This window comes from Henckelia pumila, chromosome 3 (assembly GCF_033568475.1).
Source record: "Henckelia pumila isolate YLH828 chromosome 3, ASM3356847v2, whole genome shotgun sequence".
Taxonomy (NCBI): domain Eukaryota; kingdom Viridiplantae; phylum Streptophyta; class Magnoliopsida; order Lamiales; family Gesneriaceae; genus Henckelia; species Henckelia pumila.
The window spans coordinates 142,184,789-142,202,848 of NC_133122.1; the positions used below are offsets into that span (position 1 = coordinate 142,184,789).

The window sequence follows — 18,060 nt, forward strand, 5'->3', positions numbered from 1 at the left end:
AACTAAGAGGTGTCTTTTTTAGATGGTCATACCAATGTAGTTACTAAGAGGTGTTCCCTCTTTATAATATAGCACAGATATAGTACAGATAAGAAAAATACCATAAATTAACATACTATGAAAAATACCATAATTTTACAACTTTAGACAAAAAGCCTAACTTTTTTAGGTTGTGGAATCAAAATACTTATAAAAGTTACAAATTTTGCAACTTGAAAAAAAAATCCTAAATTTATTTGTGTTGAAATCTATAATAAATAAATTCTCAATGTAATTAGACGTCTTAGAAAACTCAAGAATAATATAATACAAACTAAAAATCAAATAAATTATTTTGTATCCAAGAAAAATCAGAATTAATTAATAAAACATATTACATAATTTTTTATATTATTGTAATAGGCTCAAATCCAAATCAGGCAGATTGGTTTGGTTTCTAAACACCTCTAGTTCACGGCTTTGAGCAAGGAACATGTGAAATTTGAAAACAATGGGATAATGTTGTACCTGAACGGTTGCAAAGTACCTGTAAGGCTGAAAAAATGATAAAAGATTGTTACGCTGTAATAATTAAATAAAAAATTGAGTGAATTTTTTTCATCAGGAAAAGGGTCATTTCTCTTTTATTGGTTTGATTAGGGATATTGATCTATTGAAGGAATTCTTCTCTGAAAGGGATCAAAGATTAATCTTATCGATTTCTTTAAGTCAGCACATGTGTGATGATAAATGGATGTGGGCAGAGGAACCCAAAGGCGAATACACAGTCAAGAGTGGTTACAAATTCTTAATGAATGACACTGTGTTAGTCCCTGTTGCGCAAAATTTCGATTGGAAGCTTATGTGGAAGTTAAAGATGCCTGCTAAAGTTAAAAACTTTTTCTGGAGACTTTTTTCCTCTTGTCTTCCAACTAAAAAAGCTCTCATATCTCGTAGGGTGAATGTGGAGGAGTGGTGTTCCTTATGTCTACATGAGCCTGAAGATGACTTCCACGCTTTAGTTGCTTGCCCTTTTGCTCGAAATGTCTGGAGTCTTACTTCTATAGGGAGTCACCTGTCAGATTCTCGTTCTATTTTGGATTGGTGGAATCAAGTTGTCATGCGTCGTGAGCATACAGATATTGAAGTTGCTTCAACAGTACTTTGGTTTATTTGGAAGAATCGAAATGATGTCGTTTGGAATGGCAGGTGCAAGCCCGCAACTTCTATTTTTCATTCAGCGATTCAGCTTTATTCCCAATGGAAGGCAGCCTCTTTTTCTTCTGCTCTCCATAATCAGCCCACTCAGAGTTCTCGCATCAGTACTTCGCAGCCTCCAACGGATATTTTTCTGAAATGCAATACAGATGTTGCGGTGTTTGAAGGAGCCGAGTACATCGGCTTTGGTTGCATTCTGAGAAATTCTCAAGGATTGGTGATAGACGCGTTGTATGGCAAAGTAAGGGGGTATTTCTCTCCGGCTACTGCAGAAGCTATTTGCATTAGAGAAGCGCTTAGTTAGATGAAGGGCAAGGGCTTAACGCATATTTTTGTGGAATCTGATGCCAAAATAGTGATTGATGGGCTCAACAATATGAAACCATATTCTTCGAGTTTGGGACTGGTTCTAAATGATTGTATAATCCTTTCTAAGGATTTTCCGTATTTTTCTTTTGCTTTTGCGTTTAGATCAGCGAATCAGGCAGCCCATGCCTTGGCAAGGGAAGCTGTTTCTTTGACTGATCGGGGGAGATGGGTGGCACCATCTCCTGCTTTGATTTCCAATGTAACTATTCCGAATTTGGTTTAATGTTATTCCGTGTTTGTTTAAAAAAAAAAAAAAAAGTGTCATTATACAATTTGTTACCAATTGGCAATTGCAACTATAGTTTGAAATTGCTTGGAAAATTTTAAATTGTCACTAATGTTGGCTTATCTAACAGCAGATAAATTATAAACAATAATCGAGAATTTTAATTAGAACATTTCATCATTCCACAGAGCTGAAATTGAAGGCTAACATTCTGCATTGACATTCTTTGAGAAAACCATAGAATTCAAATTCACTCTAAAGGAAAAATTGCACATTGATTTTGTCAATAAACTTTGTATCGACTCAAAAATTTTAATGAAAGGGAATGATTTAAAATTTACTACATAGTCCTCTGGAACAAGAAGATAGAACTATCTTGTAACATTGCTTGAACGGCATGTCAGAAGCTGAACAAATTTGAGACACAATAAAAGAAAGACACTGTCCTCACTCCTCAAATGCGTATTCACATTTTTTTATTGATCAATAAGTTCTGTATGGCTCAAATTCAAAATTAAAACATGAAGAAACTAAAAGAGGTTATGTATGGCTCAACCTGGAGACTCGAGCTTCATCATCGGCTTGAGGTCGGAAGTGATTGAACAGCAGCTAGAGGGTTCACCTGGTATGAGAATGCAAGTTGCCATAAGTCCAATAGAGAGTTTTTCATGGACAGAACCTTCTTGGTAAGAACCCTATAAATTAGACAAGAAACGATAAGATGCCACAAATATATGTTTTCCACGTACGCTCACACCCTATGCCATAGTCTGATGAATAAAAGGATAGATATCAAAACTGTACCCGTTAAGTTTTTTCCCAAATGGGCAGAATAGAAACCAACAAACAGGTGTTGGCCTCTATGCATATGGTGGAGTTAAGGGCAGATCAATAGGGGACAGAAGGGACCAAATGGACACAAAAGATTCTAAATTATATACATTGTTTGTCTTAAATTGCAAGTTTTGCCATTCCCAACTTCATTAAGAATAACTGACTCTTTCAAAAAAAAAAAAAAAAAAAAAAGAATAACTGACATTTTGCCTAGGAAGTGCAACAGTACCACCAGAAATATAACCACCAATGCCTGATAAAAATGGAAGACTGGTATGTGTTCAGGTCGGCTATGGAAATTAAGCTATGAGCCCGATATCATTTGGAACTAAAGGAGCGTGCTTATTTACATTTGATGACTAATTGCCTCCGCATGAAACACCAGGAAAAAAAACCTTACCTCTTCAAAGCAGTATGCTTTTTCCTTGTGAAATAATACAAGAGCAATAACAGTGCAGCAAGTAAAATTTTCCCACTTGGTACAGCTAATCGAGTATTACGGAACTTTAAATTGATGGTAGGAAACCACCAGATGCACGGAGCTCTTTGTCGAGACAATTTCAGAATTTCTTCTTTTGTTGTACTCCCTCCGTTGGAAAGATTTATGGTTTCAAATCCTTTCAGATGTCCATTATATGGCTGTTGATCTTGTAAAGTGTCATATTTGGCATTACATTCATCTGGAAGATGAGGTGATGCAGAAGTTTGGGATGAACTTGCCATAGAAAAATTCAACGAATTCAATCTCCTCAAAAGTTCCTGAAATATTCATGATTAGAGGTGTAACGCTCTTGATTGTATCATGTCATATATCATGTAATCCGTTATTTTAATACCTAAACAGAAATTTAAAAAAAGATGAATGCTAAATCAAGAATGAAATCCATGCACACGCATGGGAAGTTTCTATGGAGTATTATCTATATTCCATACATTAGGTGGCTTACAGCAAATTGCATTTCTCGGTGTTTATGAAGAAATGATATCACCATAAAACTTGAGACTAAGATAAGCAACCCTTTCATTCAATGTCCGTATTCTTACAAGGAGTCCTTTGGCTTTCAAGGCACAATTTCTCCACTTATATCATATAGTTATAAGCTTGAGAAGGAAAACATTCCTGTCACTAAAAATTTCAAAAGACTTTAGTAACAACAGTGATGAATATTATGCTCTCTATTGACTGAAATTGTGTAAGAATTGGGTAAAAATGGGTCCCAAAGGATAAACATTTGGACATACTTCAAAATGGTTAGAAAGCACCAGAAGTAGGTCATTAAGAGCCCATACGGTAAGAAGTTCTAGTTTCATTAGAAGTTTCACATTTCTTGAAACTCTAATCAATTTTGGAACTTGAAAGAGGATAGTCAATTTCAGAGTCACAAAAATAGTGGCAGAAGAATCCACTGAAGTTGAAGTGAAACACAAATGCATCAACATAATTGTCAGAAGGCATACAATTTTGACTTGTGGGGATGAGTAAGATGCAGAACCAAAAAGGTGCACTGCAATATGTGCACTCCAATCACTAAAATTAATCCACAACAATGGAGTGATAATTATTTGTGTAAACCATGACAACTTTTAACAAAAACCATTAAGCCTGAATATCTCAGTGAATGCTTATTAAATGAGCTAAATGCTAAGGACAAGTTTTTCCACTTCGCATGTCTCTCAAAGTACATTAAAGCATTCTAAATTTTACCTGACGCTTCTCCATGGGTAGCATAGCCTTCTCAACCCAAGAGATGGCTAGATCCATCTCCTTCAATGTCATGGTAAGAAGTGTTATCACGTATAGCTCAACAACTTGTAAATATTCGTCCACTCCAACAGAATAACTAACGCAAGATCCTTCTGTGTCAGAAGAACAAAATTCTTCACTCGGGAGGGGATAATATCGATCATCCACATATCTCCAGTTGTCAAGAAATTCCTCAAGAGAGGCTTGAACAGTAGCCGAGGGACTTTCTGACATGTGAAAACACACCCTGAAGGACAGGGAAGCTGCTTAGACCATGAACCATTGCCGCAGATAGAAATACTGGGGAAAGAAGGGAATATAATATGCTAATTGGTTAAAAGTATTACTTTTATTAGCAATTCTGCAGATACAGGTTAATGATGATTCTTTACAGGGCGGGTGGTCTAATTCCATACCTAAATCCCCAAACAAAGGTGAAGTGGTTCTACTAATCCAGAACAAAATCATAGAAAATCAAACACTGGAAATAAAATCATGAATATACTGTACAAAAACTAGGAGATACCCGGTCACGAAAACTTGAACAGGAATGGCGGCGAGCGAACCAAACAATGATTTGAGCTCGTTCAGTATTTCAGAAGTCCTGCAAATTACGCAACAGAAAAACCCGGCTCGGAATTCAAGAATACTCTCATGTAACTAAGACCTACAACATTAAAGATGCATTCTTTCCCAATTCTAATCTTTACCTTTGCAACTGCTTCAAGGACTGCACGAGAACCATGCCTGCTGATTCCAGCATATCACCCCACTCATTTCCGCATCTCTCCAAATCATCGCAGCCCCTTTTACCGGGATTATAACTTTCAAGGCATCGCCGCAAAACGGTGGAAGATGACGAAGCCGCTTCATCGAACATACAACAAACAAGAAAGCTGTAATGTACATATGTTAAAATACGTGAGAATTTATCGGGAAAAATAGCTCGAGTACCACCGTGACATGAAAATTTATGAAATTTTCGAATCAATAACCTCTCTGCGCGTTCAATTTCTTCCCAGATGGGCGTCTGTGCAACGATTTCGGCCATTGAGCGTGTATGTGCGTGCGTTGGTGTGCTTACTGAACTTACATATGCGACTTCAACTCTATAAGACTTTCTGCATTCTTTTTTTCCTCATTAATTTATTTATTTATATTAAAATAAGGTAATATTGTAATTGTAAAACTGATTGAGGGTCATATTGTAATTTCCATATTTTTTGTTTTTTTATTTTTTTAATTGTAATTTCTGGATTTGGTCATACCAATTTACAAAAGAAATTTCTTTGTTAGGCTAATTCATAATGTAATATATCTAGTATGTAGTATAAGTATAGAGATATTATATTTTCGATATATAATACAATAACACTCTACACTTATGTAATTACTCTATAATTTTTGGTTCACCTGAAACACCCACTTATATTTTTATGAAATACATGTATCGCGTGTGTCACGATCCGCTGTGTATATGTATATATATATAAACCGGAAAATAATTTTCAAACACAATATGTGTCGAGGATTTTACGTTGGATTTTTTTAACACGATGTTTTAAAAATATTATTGATTTAATGTGAAATGTTTTGTTCATTCTCGTAGAGGGTGAAATGTCATTATTCTCTAAAAATATAGGAAGATAAATGCTAGCTTCTGTATTTTGGTTAGATGATTAATGCAAAATATATTGTGATTCATGATTTTTTGTACCGTTAATCTTTTGGATATGTACTTGGTAAAACATTGAGTTTAATGCAACAACCTGTCAATCTTGATTTGATCATAACTTTTTGGGTTTTAATTAGAAATTTGATGATAAAAAAAATCCATTTTTCTTGTTCTGGACTTCTTTTTATCTTTCTCCAAAAATTTAATTGATTGCTAATTGATTTTAGATTCATCATGCACACTTTAACTTCGATAGTCGCATATAACTACCATCTATGATCTACGAAAATTAGTTATTCTTTATTATATATTTATTGCTACTGTATATATAATACAGGAGTACGTACAGGAGTACGTAATGTTAAATATATGGAGTCATATTATCATTTTAGATTTTCTTAAAACACTCTTATCTTATCAAATCAACTACATAATTCTACTATGTTATAATATATATATATATATGTGTGTTTTTCTCGTATCATTTTAATTTTAAAAATTAATAAATTTTATTTTAAATTTTGTATATATATTTTTTTTTACGAAACACATGCATTGAATAAATAGCAGCTGATGGATATGAGATGCACACTTGATTTTAAAAGGTTTAATGGTTATTTTCTTTATTTTAAAAAAAGAAATATAAAATGTTATTTTTTTAGCATAATATAAAATGTTATTTGGTGATAAATAAATAATTGTGACGCTCCAATCTGGATTTTTTTTTAAAAAAAAAACACTAATTGATGTACACACATACATATATGTATTTAAATTTAAATACATTAATATGTGATATTTACTATATCATTCAAGTAATTGATGAACTTTGGTGAATACCAACAAAGAGCAACACAAATTAAATATAGTAATAACAAGGAAAAAAAACAATTTTTTCACACTTTTCGAATGTGTATTGTTGGTTAATTGGAGTGTTTGTAGGATACTTTATTCTTTTATTAATAATAATCATGTGTAAACTTAATCTATAGATCCTGAAAGTATTTTTTCACATCAAAATTTATAGGAGATCAACTAGTTTCTTTTACCTCTATATAACGTAGCCCCTGGCGTGTAAACCCATGATTGGTTAAAATCAGTGGGCCTCACGTAGCGCCCACTAATTTTAACCAATCATGCTCTGTCACACCACCCCAGAGCAGTGTCCTTTGGGATGACATAGAACTTTCTCATTAAAGGATGATGGGATATACTTGAGATGTTGAACTTCCATATTTTTTTTGGACTATACTTAATTACTATGAATTTTTCTGCATTAATATTAAGCCAGCTGGAAGATTTATTGATGTAAAAATGGACTTAAATGGATTTCCTTGATACTGATATGTAATGGATGGAATTAATGAAATGTCTCAGGGCAGTAAATGAAAGCCCTTAAATTTTTTGCCACGTGCTATTTTTCATGAATTTTAAGGATGTCTAGTAGGACATGTAAAACAAGGTTTAATCTATGCTATTGCCCGAATGAGAATTTAACGGTCCACATTTTTTGTATTTGAGATGTTCACATGAAACAAGGTTTAGTCTATGCTATTGGCTGAATGAAAATCTAACGGTCCACATTATTTGCATTTGAGATGTTCACATGAACATCCCAAATGCAAAAAAATTAAGCTCTTGGATGCACATGGGCAGTGCCCACCGTAAAACAAATCTATATACAAAAATATTTTTAAATCCATTTTCATGGCTTTTAAATATTGACCAGGAAAATTTAGAACATGGAGTGAAGTTTTATAAAATTTAGGCTTATTCATAAGTTGTTAGAATTTTATAAGTTAAGAATTCGACCAATTGGAAAATTTTTTATGTAAAATATGTATTCGATAAAATATCTTGACACATTATTCTCTAAATATAATATTTAAACATTAGCTAAAATTTTCAATTATTTTTTTTGGGTACATGGACACTGTTTTAGTGAATCTTGTTTGAAATTAAAAAGTCAGTTAAGACGAGTTTTTATGCTATATACATATACATATACACATATATATAACTAATTAATCTATTATTATCATGTGGTCATCATAATTTTATGTATTCTAGGTACTTGGTGAAATTTATTTATATGGTATATATCTCAGAGTTTAAATTCTAAAATAAAATTCAAGTAAAACAAGAGTGCGCTTGAACGAAAAACTTTCAAATTCATGTATTTCTATTATAATTTTATCGTTAACAATAAAACATAACGAAATTTTAAATCCGTAACTCAGTTATTTACACATTAGTTATATATAAATTACAATTTAAAATGAATTTCAAATAACTCGAAAGAACTTGAAATTCATCTAATTAACATGAATTACTATATAAATATAAAAATAATGAATTTAATGTTAATGATGTTACTTCTTTAAACAATAAAAACACAACACAAAGAGAATTTCATAATACTTGATAGCAGCTCCATAATAATAATGATAGTAGTAGCAACAACAAGCCACATGTTAATTACGTCATAATTAATGCTGATTGCAATATTAATAATATTATGATAATAGGAATTGCATTGACCCTAGACTAGAGATAATTACAAAGCTCGAATAGTAAGTTAACAAGGTGGACTTTCATTTTGGTATATGACTCGAGATTTGTTTTATAGTAAATTTTTACCATTGTGCCATTGTATATTACATCATACAATGATTTCACATTGTATTGATCATATTGATAGTATTTTATTGCATGTTTTATTATACATGAACACTATTTATATATGATTATTTATTTATGCACTGTTGTGACTTGTGAATGAATGAAATAGTGATTAATTTAATTTGGGTCATGGGCAATGGTTAATGAACCGAAAATTGAGTATTTTAACAACGCGATCTCGTGTTAAAATACGTCAAACAAACATGTTATCAACCCGAGTATGTGATTTATCTGAACAACATAATTTCGATCCAATCCTATGAGCTCACATTGATTTTTAAATTATTGATGGTATAAATTCTACTTGATTACGTGGATAAAAGTGCTAATACATTGGCTGGCGAAAGTCATCTCTTTAATTAGCCCACGATATTCATTCTACTATAATCACGCACAATGACCGTCTTTTTATTGAGACCACATTGGATTATAACGTTTCTCGATTCTTTCAAGTCAATACATTGAATTATTGTACCACCATAATATAGTTTGACTTGTTATTATACTTGAGCCAAATTTGTTCCATCGCTAAGTTCTCAATGACTCAAAATCGATTTCTTATATATTATTGTAAATAGCAGACACCGAATCACAAAATCTGAACCATATAAATTAGAAATGTGAAAAGTATTTCAGCTGAAAATTGTATCAGATCGTACGAGCAATCGTCAATCGTCGTCTATAAAGATAAAGATGATAATAAAAAAAATAATAGTAAAAATGAAAAAGAAGGTATGGGATCGCAATAAGAGCAATTTGCCCAAAAATCCCCAAATATAAATATGTTTTGCTTTGGGCTTCCTAGTCATAAAATGTGGTACAACATCATACATCATGTGATACAAAACCATATAACATGTGGTACAAATTAACAAAAATTGTGGTACAAAAAACTGAAAGAATGGCTAGGGAGTGCAGAGCAAAACATATTTGCATTGAGGATTTTTCAGCAATTTACAGTCGCGATAATATCGAATAATATTTTATAAGTTTGAAATTTCAATAATTAAATGAAGCTAATAAGTGAACCCCTTCCTTGAAACATTGGTATATGGAAAGCCATTCTCTCCTCAAATTTCAAAAACAGAAAGCCAACCGCCAAAACTCATAGATCCCCAAATTCACACACACACACGTACGGACGGGTGAGATATCCTTGAACTCCGCTTTTGACTTCTTTTTCGTTGTACTGAGATTCCTTCTTTTTTGATGTTTCTTTTCATTATTCTATCTTCAAATTTGAATTTGAACGAATCCGATCGAATGTAACATTTCATAATGCCTACGCAACCTTTACTTTTTTGCTGTTGTTTTTTTCACCTGCCGTGAAAGCTCAAAATGGCTGGTCTCTCGAGTAAGTTTTCACTTCATGTGTGGCGTTCTTGGACCCATAAATTGTCCAGAGAATGATTATATTTTCATTTTTAGGGATGATTATATAACTCTGAGAGTGAGGTGTGTGTTTCTGTTCTTTCAGCTCATAGTCTACTGCTTATTCTAGCTCGATTTTTGCATCCATGCAATTTGAAGTATTGTCTTCATGCAATTCTTATCCTAATTATTTTGATACATATTTCTATTTTGGTTTAAACATTATGCAGGAATGTCGATTTTTATTGCATTGTGATTTGACTATTCAATCGATAGTTTTGGAAAAAGTTGCGATTTCTGTAGATGGTTTTCTTAATTTGAATACCTAACGTGTTTTTTTTTTGGTTTGCTTGGCGTGTTCTGTTTAAAAACTGAAGGGCGCAGTCATGAAAGAGGGAAGCTTATGAGTTTGTGTCTGAGTTAAAACTCGAGCTATTATGGGCCCTTAGACGCAAGGTGAATAAAGATGAAGTCACAGGTAAATATGGTGAAAGGGAAAGCTAGTTCGAGAATGACCGGTCAGCAAGCAGCTTTTGAGCTGAAACAAAGAGTGGTTCTTGCGCTTAACAAGCTTGCAGATAGGGACACTTGTCAAATTGGGGTAGAGGAGCTCGAGAAAACCATCCAAAGTTTGCCTCATGATGGAGTTGCTCCATTCCTGTCCTGCATATTGGACACAGAGTCTGAGCAGAAATGCGCTGTTCGCAAAGAATGCATTCGCCTGATGGGCAGAATGGCAACTTTTCATGAGATTCTGGTGGCACCTCATCTTGGTAGGATGGTAGCTAGCATTGTCAAAAGGTTAAAGGATACCGATTCTGCTGTGAGAGACGCGTGTGTAGAAACACTGGGTATCTTGGCTTCCAAATTAAGTGGTAATAGGGTTGAAACAGATGGCATTTTTGTGGTGCTAGTGAGGCCACTTTTCGAAGCCTTGGGTGAGCAGAACAAACAAGTGCAATCTGGTTCGGCATTGTGTTTGTCGAGGGTCATTGACAATATTCATGATCCTCCACCCTTGGTTTTGCAGAAGATGTTGGCAAGAACAATCAAGTTGCTGAAGAATCCGCATTTTATGGCAAAACCAGCAGTCATCGAACTGAACAGGAGTATCATTCTGGTTTGACTCTGCCCATGACGCCTGTATTTGCCCTATACTTTTGCTTCTTCATTCACATCTGGTTTATAATTAATTCATCCAATTTGTGTGATGTAATATTCAAGATCTCATTTACTCATCTGCTGCCAAATCTATTGCCGTAACTATAATCATCATGTTCTACATCGTGTGTTGAATTTTAGTCGATCCAATCCCGTGTTTTTCATACCTATGTGATCAAGTTGGTGTGGTTTCCGTAGTAGAATAAAAGGTGTCATTTTAATTATCGCTATTTGACTCATTCTAGCCCTCAGTAAGTCAAGATGTTTCTAATGTCGATATGGAAAAAACTTGTGAAACCTCTTAAATGATTTCAATATTGAACCTTGGGCATCGATACATAGTTCTTGTTGTTGGGTTCTGTACATGTCACATAATTAGAATGATTCACTTGGCTTCATCAAATTATACAAGTCTTGGTAGAGAATATACCCGCAGATACTGCAAGATTGAACATTTGAAATGCAACAAGTGGTCAACAAATAGATCACGGTGGAAAATTTAAGTAAGTTTTAAGAAAGCTTTAACAGTCTAACTTTCTCTTAGAAGATGCTTACATCTCGAGACTCATCTACCCTTAGATTGGTCTCACAATTTCCCACAACACATTCCAAAATTTGATATTGACAGTATACTGTTGTCTGGTAGTGATGAATTGTACTTGAGTCAAATTTTGTTTTCTTGTCAAATGTTCTAGGCTGGTGGTGCTCCTACGCCTAGTTCACTGAGTGCTGCTCTGACAAGCATCCAAGAAGCCATGAAGAATAGCGAGTGGGCAACTCGTAAGGCGGCCTGCACTGCGCTAGGAGATATAGCTTCTTGTTTAGTATCTTCTTTGGGCACATTTCGTAACACTATCATCTGTTGTCTTGAATCATGTCGTTTTGACAAGGTTGGCTGTATTATTTAACATGTCATAACTAAGTGGCTTAATTTCGTAAAAATAAGATCTGCAATTTCATATATCTTTTCCCTTCTGAATAGGTGAAACCAGTGAGGGATGCAGCTTTGCAGGCCTTGCAACTCTGGAAAAGTATTCCTGGTTCGGTTACACCTGAACCTTCTGAAGCTGGATCTTCTGTCAAAGGTATTATGATCAATGCCACGTTCTTCGATCATTACAGATTACCATTGGCAAAGATTTTAGGCCAGTCTCTAAAAATTGTTGATTGTCTCGGCGTCTTGATATTTTTTACCGGGATATTTCTTTCCAAGTACTTCAATGGTACCAGGTGTAAGTTTGAGCTGAATGTTCATGTATGGAATTATTTGTGTGGATTTAAACCAATAATTGTACACTTCTAAAGTTATTTTAGCTTCTTTTTTAAACAAAGCTAATTTAAGAGCGATATTATGTTTGCAAAGTAACAATTGAATGAAATTTTGAACCATATACTTTGTTTATATTCACTTAATGATCAAGAATTTTTTATGTAATGAATGTGAGTCTGCTATAGGTCCACACACACAACTAGGAGAATGGGAAGTAAAATACAGAAAGGTACTAGTTAATTTTCTATGTGCTGTTTGTACTGAAGCTGATCCATCTAGGTCCACTTTATTTTCTGGGTTTGGAATTCTGATTGACCCATACGAACTTGCTAGTATATTTTCAATTCCATATATTAAACTTTTTGATCTCTTATAGGTACTTCCTACATATCTGACTATGGTGATATTACCAGTTCCAGTGGCTCAAAGCTAAAGGATATTAAACAGTTGAGATCTGCTTGTGAATTGGCTAAGAAAAGAGTTCCTCTATCATCCAGAACAGCTGGCGGAACTAACATTGAGAATTCTCAGCAATCTGGAACAAATGACTGGCAAATAGAAATTGCAATTCCAAAGACTCAAAATTTCTCAGTATCAGAGAACCAGTATGATGAATCTGAGGGTAGCTCTGTTACAAAGAGATGTGAAAAGATTTTTACTAATGTTAGGAGTACTAAAAATATTGGATATAATTATGTAGAACTTGATGACAAACAGGAATGCTCTTCTGCGTCCACTCTTTTCACGGAAAGCATCAAATCAAAGGTTGTTCCTATCCATTGTGATGCTTTTGATGATGCCAGTTTGGTGAAGTCAACTGGAACTAGTCAAAGGTTTGCAAATGATGAAGCTAGTATTGAAGAGCAAAGATACTTGGCTAAAATGCATGATCGTAGGAGCTTAGATTCCACAGTTACAGAATCTACTTCGCAAATTATGCGCGGTTGTTGCTTAAAGACTGAAAAAGATTTGATGCTCATCAGAAAACAGCTTTTGGAGATTGAAAATAAGCAATCAAATTTGATGGATATGCTAAAGGTAATAACTAAATAGTTTCTTGTTCTGTTTCTTTTGCGTTTTCTTTGCAGTAGATGCCCAGCTACCGTTAAGGAAAATGATCAGGATATTTTGTAAACACACAATTGCCTTGTGCAGGATAGTGTTTATAAAGGAAGCACAAGCACCTCAATGTTAAACAGCAAACTTTAAACGTCATACATTATTCTCACTGTGCTTTATGAGGTATATTTTGTCTGGAAATTGAAACATGGCTTATGCAAATATAATATAAACAAAGCTAATAACCCTATTAAGTTTTCCAAAGTATTCTTTGGTAAATAAATGGAACTTGAAACAGGTCGTAAGCTTTCGTCATGCCATGAGTTTAGAGCAAATAATTTTATAGTTAGTTTGTGCTGCCATGAATGTAAGTATTTGAGTGTTGAAATGAAGAAGTTATTGCAAAAGGCTTATTCCCATGTTTTATATTGTTCGCACCTCAATCCGCCAGTCCCAGGGAAAAACCTGCACCATTTTCTTTCACTTCAGAATCAATCTTGTGGGGGAGGTAGAAACAAATTCTTTTCTCAAAACCTTAGCAATCTGTGATCATCTAAATCCTCTGCTATTTATTCAGGCATTTACAACCACAATAAAGGATAGCATGTCCGTGGTACAGTTGAAAGTGTCAAATCTTGAATTAGTGGTTGACAAAATAGCACAAGAATTTGTTCACGGAGGAAGACATTCAGATGTGCTGGTGACCAAAGTTCTGAAAAGTAGTCCTAGCATTGTTTCCCCCAGAATTTCTGGGAATACCCCTAGGGCCTCTGTCGAGAGTAATGGGAATCCTCCATTACCTCCAACTAAACATCCGGGAGGAATATGGGAGAACACATTTATCAGGGGGAGAGCAAATGGTTATGGGAAACAAAACTCAGACATGTGGTCTGACGCTACTCCTAAGCTAAGCAACAATTCTTTTGGGAAAAACAACACTCCAGCAAGCTTTTGTCCAGAAATTTATGAAGGCCAAACACGAACAAATGGCAATATCTTTGATTCAAGTCCCTGCATTAAGTCAAGACTTAATAAAATGGAAGCTAAGAAGAACCCGCGGAAAGTAATCAATGATTGCATCTTGGACGGGGATCTTGACTTTGCGTATGAAGAAGCTCTTTGTTCAAGGAATGAATTCCTTTTGTTTGAGCTCCTAGATAAAACAGGTCCGGTTCTGGAAAATTTATCTCAAAAGACTGGAAATGAGCTACTAAGCACATTGGCAAAGTTCTTATTGGAGCAAAGATTTGTGAATTCTATTATTCCATGGTTTCAACAGGTAAGTCTTCCTATTTGCAAAATATTTTAAATTCAGGAGATAGCCATTGCATGTTACAGTTTCATCACATAGCAATTGCTAGTAGAGTTGAGGCAGGTGCTAGGATATCATTGGTCCTAGGCACGAAAGCTAGGTAAGGTGCACCCCTAATTGAACTGAGGCGCACTGAGGGAAATATACTATAATATCAATTTCTAGGAAAACTTCAATACATATCATCCTATTGCTAAACATGTATACATTCATTAATTTGTAGGTGAAAAGCATTGATATTCACCTTCCATTTGATTTAAAGTTCACTATCCTTGCATTTATGACACATTTAAAGGTTTGACGAGCCTTTAAAGTGCAACAAAACTCGAAACCGGGCGCTGTTTGTTGGACTGTTGTGCCTTGGCTTGCATCTAGGCACAATGGGGATTGGCTGAGTCTTTCTGCATCATGAGCCTAGACGCAGGCCTTGAGGGATTATAATAACTATGATCACAACTATTCTTCACTAGCCAAACAAGCTTCCATTAAGATATAAAATCATCATGTAGGTGGCATGGATCTTGCGAATAAGTTAGGTTTGTTAATTATGTGGCAGAATTTGTTTCTCTATTCAATTTCATCTTATTCTTGACTACTTTTGGTGACTTTGCGTTTGGTCACAAACTTTTCCGGGCAAAATCATATACAAATGCAATAGTGCAATGCTTATTCTAGAAGTATGGCTTTCACTTTTTTACTGCTAGTCACAGGAAGTAAATGACGAAAACCTGTATTATGCTTTCTAAACAATGAAAGGTGACAAAGTACTGAAGAACTGGTTTTGTTGATCTAGATAGCATGTACAAGAAAAATATTAGGGAAGTTTTGTTTTTCCAACTAAGCACGCTGTTTGTCAGACTCTCATATTTGTTTACATCTCAAATTTTTACTTTAGATCTACCATATACCTGCAGAGTCACAGTATTTATGTTTCCTCAGTTAGTGCTAGATGATTTTCAGTTCAATAATATAAATTCAAAGCTTCATCTCTTGTGGTGTCACTTGTAATTGAACTGTCACAAATCATGGTCGATTTAACTGTTAGGACATCATGATCCAGATTTTTTAGTTTTAGCATTAACAATTCTATCAATCACATAATTTTCTTTTTTAGCTTGTGGACCTCTGTAACATCCATGGACCAACTTACTTGGCGCTCTCTGCAAAATTAAAACGAGACCTTATAGCTTCAATCCAGGAATCTGCGAACGTCGATGGTTTCAAGCCTGCAGAAAGGAAATTTTTTATTGAGCTTGCAAAAATGATGCGTCACATTTGGGGTTAGAAAATGCTTCATCTATGATTCTTAATGGTCCTCTCTTAGTTCGTTTGTGTATTTTATTTCAAAATATAAAGTTTGTTCTATAAAGATCTAATCATCTAAATCTGTTTCAGAAATATTGTGAATCAGATCAAGTTTCTGAATCTTTTTTAAAATTCTTAAATGGTTCTCCAGTTCAACTTTTCAGGAAGATGCATTGTTTTGTATAAATTGACTTGTCACGGATGTGATAATCTTATATTAACTTAAGAACCACAGCAACTCCAAACCTATCTAGTTTAGAGTTTATGCGACATGAATTTGTATAGGAGATATAGAAGAAGAGTTATGGAAGTTGATGAGATAGAAGTAAAGCCTTTGGTTTGTTTCTTGTCTTTCTTGATTATTGTGTTAGGAAGAGAATACTGTCTACAATGTTCAAACAACCGTGTAACTGAGTCTTTTAATCAACGTTCAATGTGCAATCCCGGGAAATTCACGTGTTTTAGTGACTCGTGACTTTTAGTTAAGATAAAAAAACCTGTCACTTCCTGATTCTGGTGAGAGACAAAAATGCCATACACCTATGTATATCTACATTCTTGTCTTGCTGAGTTGTTTCTCAGGTTGAACAGTGAAACTCTTTGAACAACAATAGGGGCAAGGTCCAGCGACACTAGCATAAAACAATTTACTAAACATTAGTATTCAGTTATGGATCTAAAAGAATCATATTTCAACTCCCAAAAAGGAAGTTTGTTCTTGTATTTAATGACCCAAAGATCTCATTTGTTCTTTCTCTGCAGGAAATGGACCTGCTAACAAATTCACTCAAACAAGCATGCCATAAGTGTGATGTTGTCGATCGAGTGAGTGACACTGGATCTGTCGACGACTCCTTGTAAGAAACTGATATAAAAATCAATGTCTGCTGAATATTTTATCTGAAAAATCAGCTAATATGCTTGAAATATTTCCCCACGTATTACCGATTTGCTTATTATTATAAGAAGTTGTGGAATACTGTTCTGCCCAAATTGTTATGAAGCTTGTAGTTCTGTATGTCTTATTTCAGATGTTTACTTCGATTTCTTGTCCCATTCTTTAAAAATGCAATAAGTAATCACAATTATCAAAATTCTAAGATTGCCCATTAATCGTGTCAGGATGCGGTTGGATTGAAAGTGATTTCAAATTTGTAGTTTAAATAATTCATTTCATTTGATGTGAAGTACTGTAAAGTTCAAGTAATGGTCGATAGACCAGTTAAATGGTGGAGAAAGCAATACCTAGACTATTTTCTGATTGTATAATAACTTTAATTTTTATAGACCAGCTGGTTTCTGAGCAATTTCCTATCAAAAGTTTATGTTATCTTGGAAAAATGATGTGTGGTCGGTGTTATATCTTTACTGACAAGTTTAAGATATTCAACTAATTCATTGAACTTGGTATGCAGTCAATGTAAGGACAAGAAATTGGGTATATTTAAATTTCGTTTGGGATTTGTTAAAATGCTGTGAAAAGATGCGAAGATTTTGCTAATCTGTATAACTATTAGAAGCATTTCGATATAATATAAAAGCTTATCTCGTTTTTTCTTCCTTTCCAAATTTAGTTCCTACTGAAAAGGGTTGAAATTGTTTGAGCATAATTTTTGTGAGATGATATAATTCCGTTATCGATCAAAGATATGTAATTAGAGATTTTTGTGGCACAGAATATTGTAATCATTATAATTGTTTAATGCATTTGTGGCACAGAATATTGCAACATGAATTTGAAACACAGGCAAATGATATCATTTTCGAAAATGACTACTTTGACAATTTGTTCGTCTATGAATAAGAAATATTTTTGGAAATATACAAAAAAATAATGATTACGAAGAGATTTCAG

General features: G+C 34.1%; 2 protein-coding genes across 4 annotated transcripts; one reads left to right on the forward strand and one right to left on the reverse strand.

Annotated features, from left to right (window-relative positions):
• Positions 1-2,251: 2,251 nt before the first annotated feature.
• Positions 2,252-5,476, reverse strand: LOC140886278 (protein APEM9). The gene is made up of 6 exons (XM_073292799.1): positions 5,366-5,476; positions 5,081-5,266; positions 4,897-4,974; positions 4,332-4,617; positions 3,027-3,385; positions 2,252-2,487 (listed from the first exon to the last, which is right to left on the reverse strand). The coding sequence occupies exons 1-6, from the start codon at positions 5,419-5,421 to the stop codon at positions 2,367-2,369; spliced, it is 1,086 nt and encodes a 361-aa protein (XP_073148900.1). The 5' UTR covers positions 5,422-5,476; the 3' UTR covers positions 2,252-2,366.
• A 4,332-nt stretch (positions 5,477-9,808) lies between these two features.
• LOC140891782 (TORTIFOLIA1-like protein 2) lies at positions 9,809-17,198 on the forward strand. 3 transcript variants are annotated; one of them, XM_073300424.1, is made up of 8 exons: positions 9,809-9,872; positions 10,476-11,218; positions 11,955-12,149; positions 12,242-12,344; positions 12,906-13,567; positions 14,166-14,867; positions 16,015-16,180; positions 16,968-17,198. In XM_073300424.1, exons 2-8 carry the CDS (start codon positions 10,565-10,567, stop codon positions 17,009-17,011), a joined length of 2,526 nt encoding a protein of 841 aa, XP_073156525.1. In that variant the 5' UTR covers positions 9,809-9,872; positions 10,476-10,564; the 3' UTR covers positions 17,012-17,198. The 3 variants fall into 3 exon arrangements, with proteins under 3 accessions (XP_073156525.1, XP_073156524.1, XP_073156526.1); XM_073300423.1 differs by lacking the exon at positions 9,809-9,872 and adding an exon at positions 9,986-10,081; XM_073300425.1 differs by lacking the exon at positions 9,809-9,872 and adding an exon at positions 10,106-10,182.
• Positions 17,199-18,060: the final 862 nt, after the last annotated feature.

Excerpts from the sequence above, each read along its gene's own strand:
- LOC140886278 (XM_073292799.1), bottom strand. The coding sequence starts at position 5,421 with ATGGCCGAAATCGTTGCACAGACGCCCATCTGGGAAGAAATTGAACGC. Across the intron at positions 4,975-5,080 it reads TCCTTGAAGCAGTTGCAAAG|GACTTCTGAAATACTGAACG; the intron begins GTAAAGATTAGA and ends CGTAATTTGCAG. Across the intron at positions 4,618-4,896 it reads GTTCAAGTTTTCGTGACCGG|GGTGTGTTTTCACATGTCAG; the intron begins GTATCTCCTAGT and ends CCTGTCCTTCAG.
- LOC140891782 (XM_073300424.1), top strand. The coding sequence starts at position 10,565 with ATGAAGTCACAGGTAAATATGGTGAAAGGGAAAGCTAGTTCGAGAATG. Across the intron at positions 12,150-12,241 it reads AATCATGTCGTTTTGACAAG|GTGAAACCAGTGAGGGATGC; the intron begins GTTGGCTGTATT and ends CCTTCTGAATAG. Across the intron at positions 14,868-16,014 it reads TTATTCCATGGTTTCAACAG|CTTGTGGACCTCTGTAACAT; the intron begins GTAAGTCTTCCT and ends TTTCTTTTTTAG.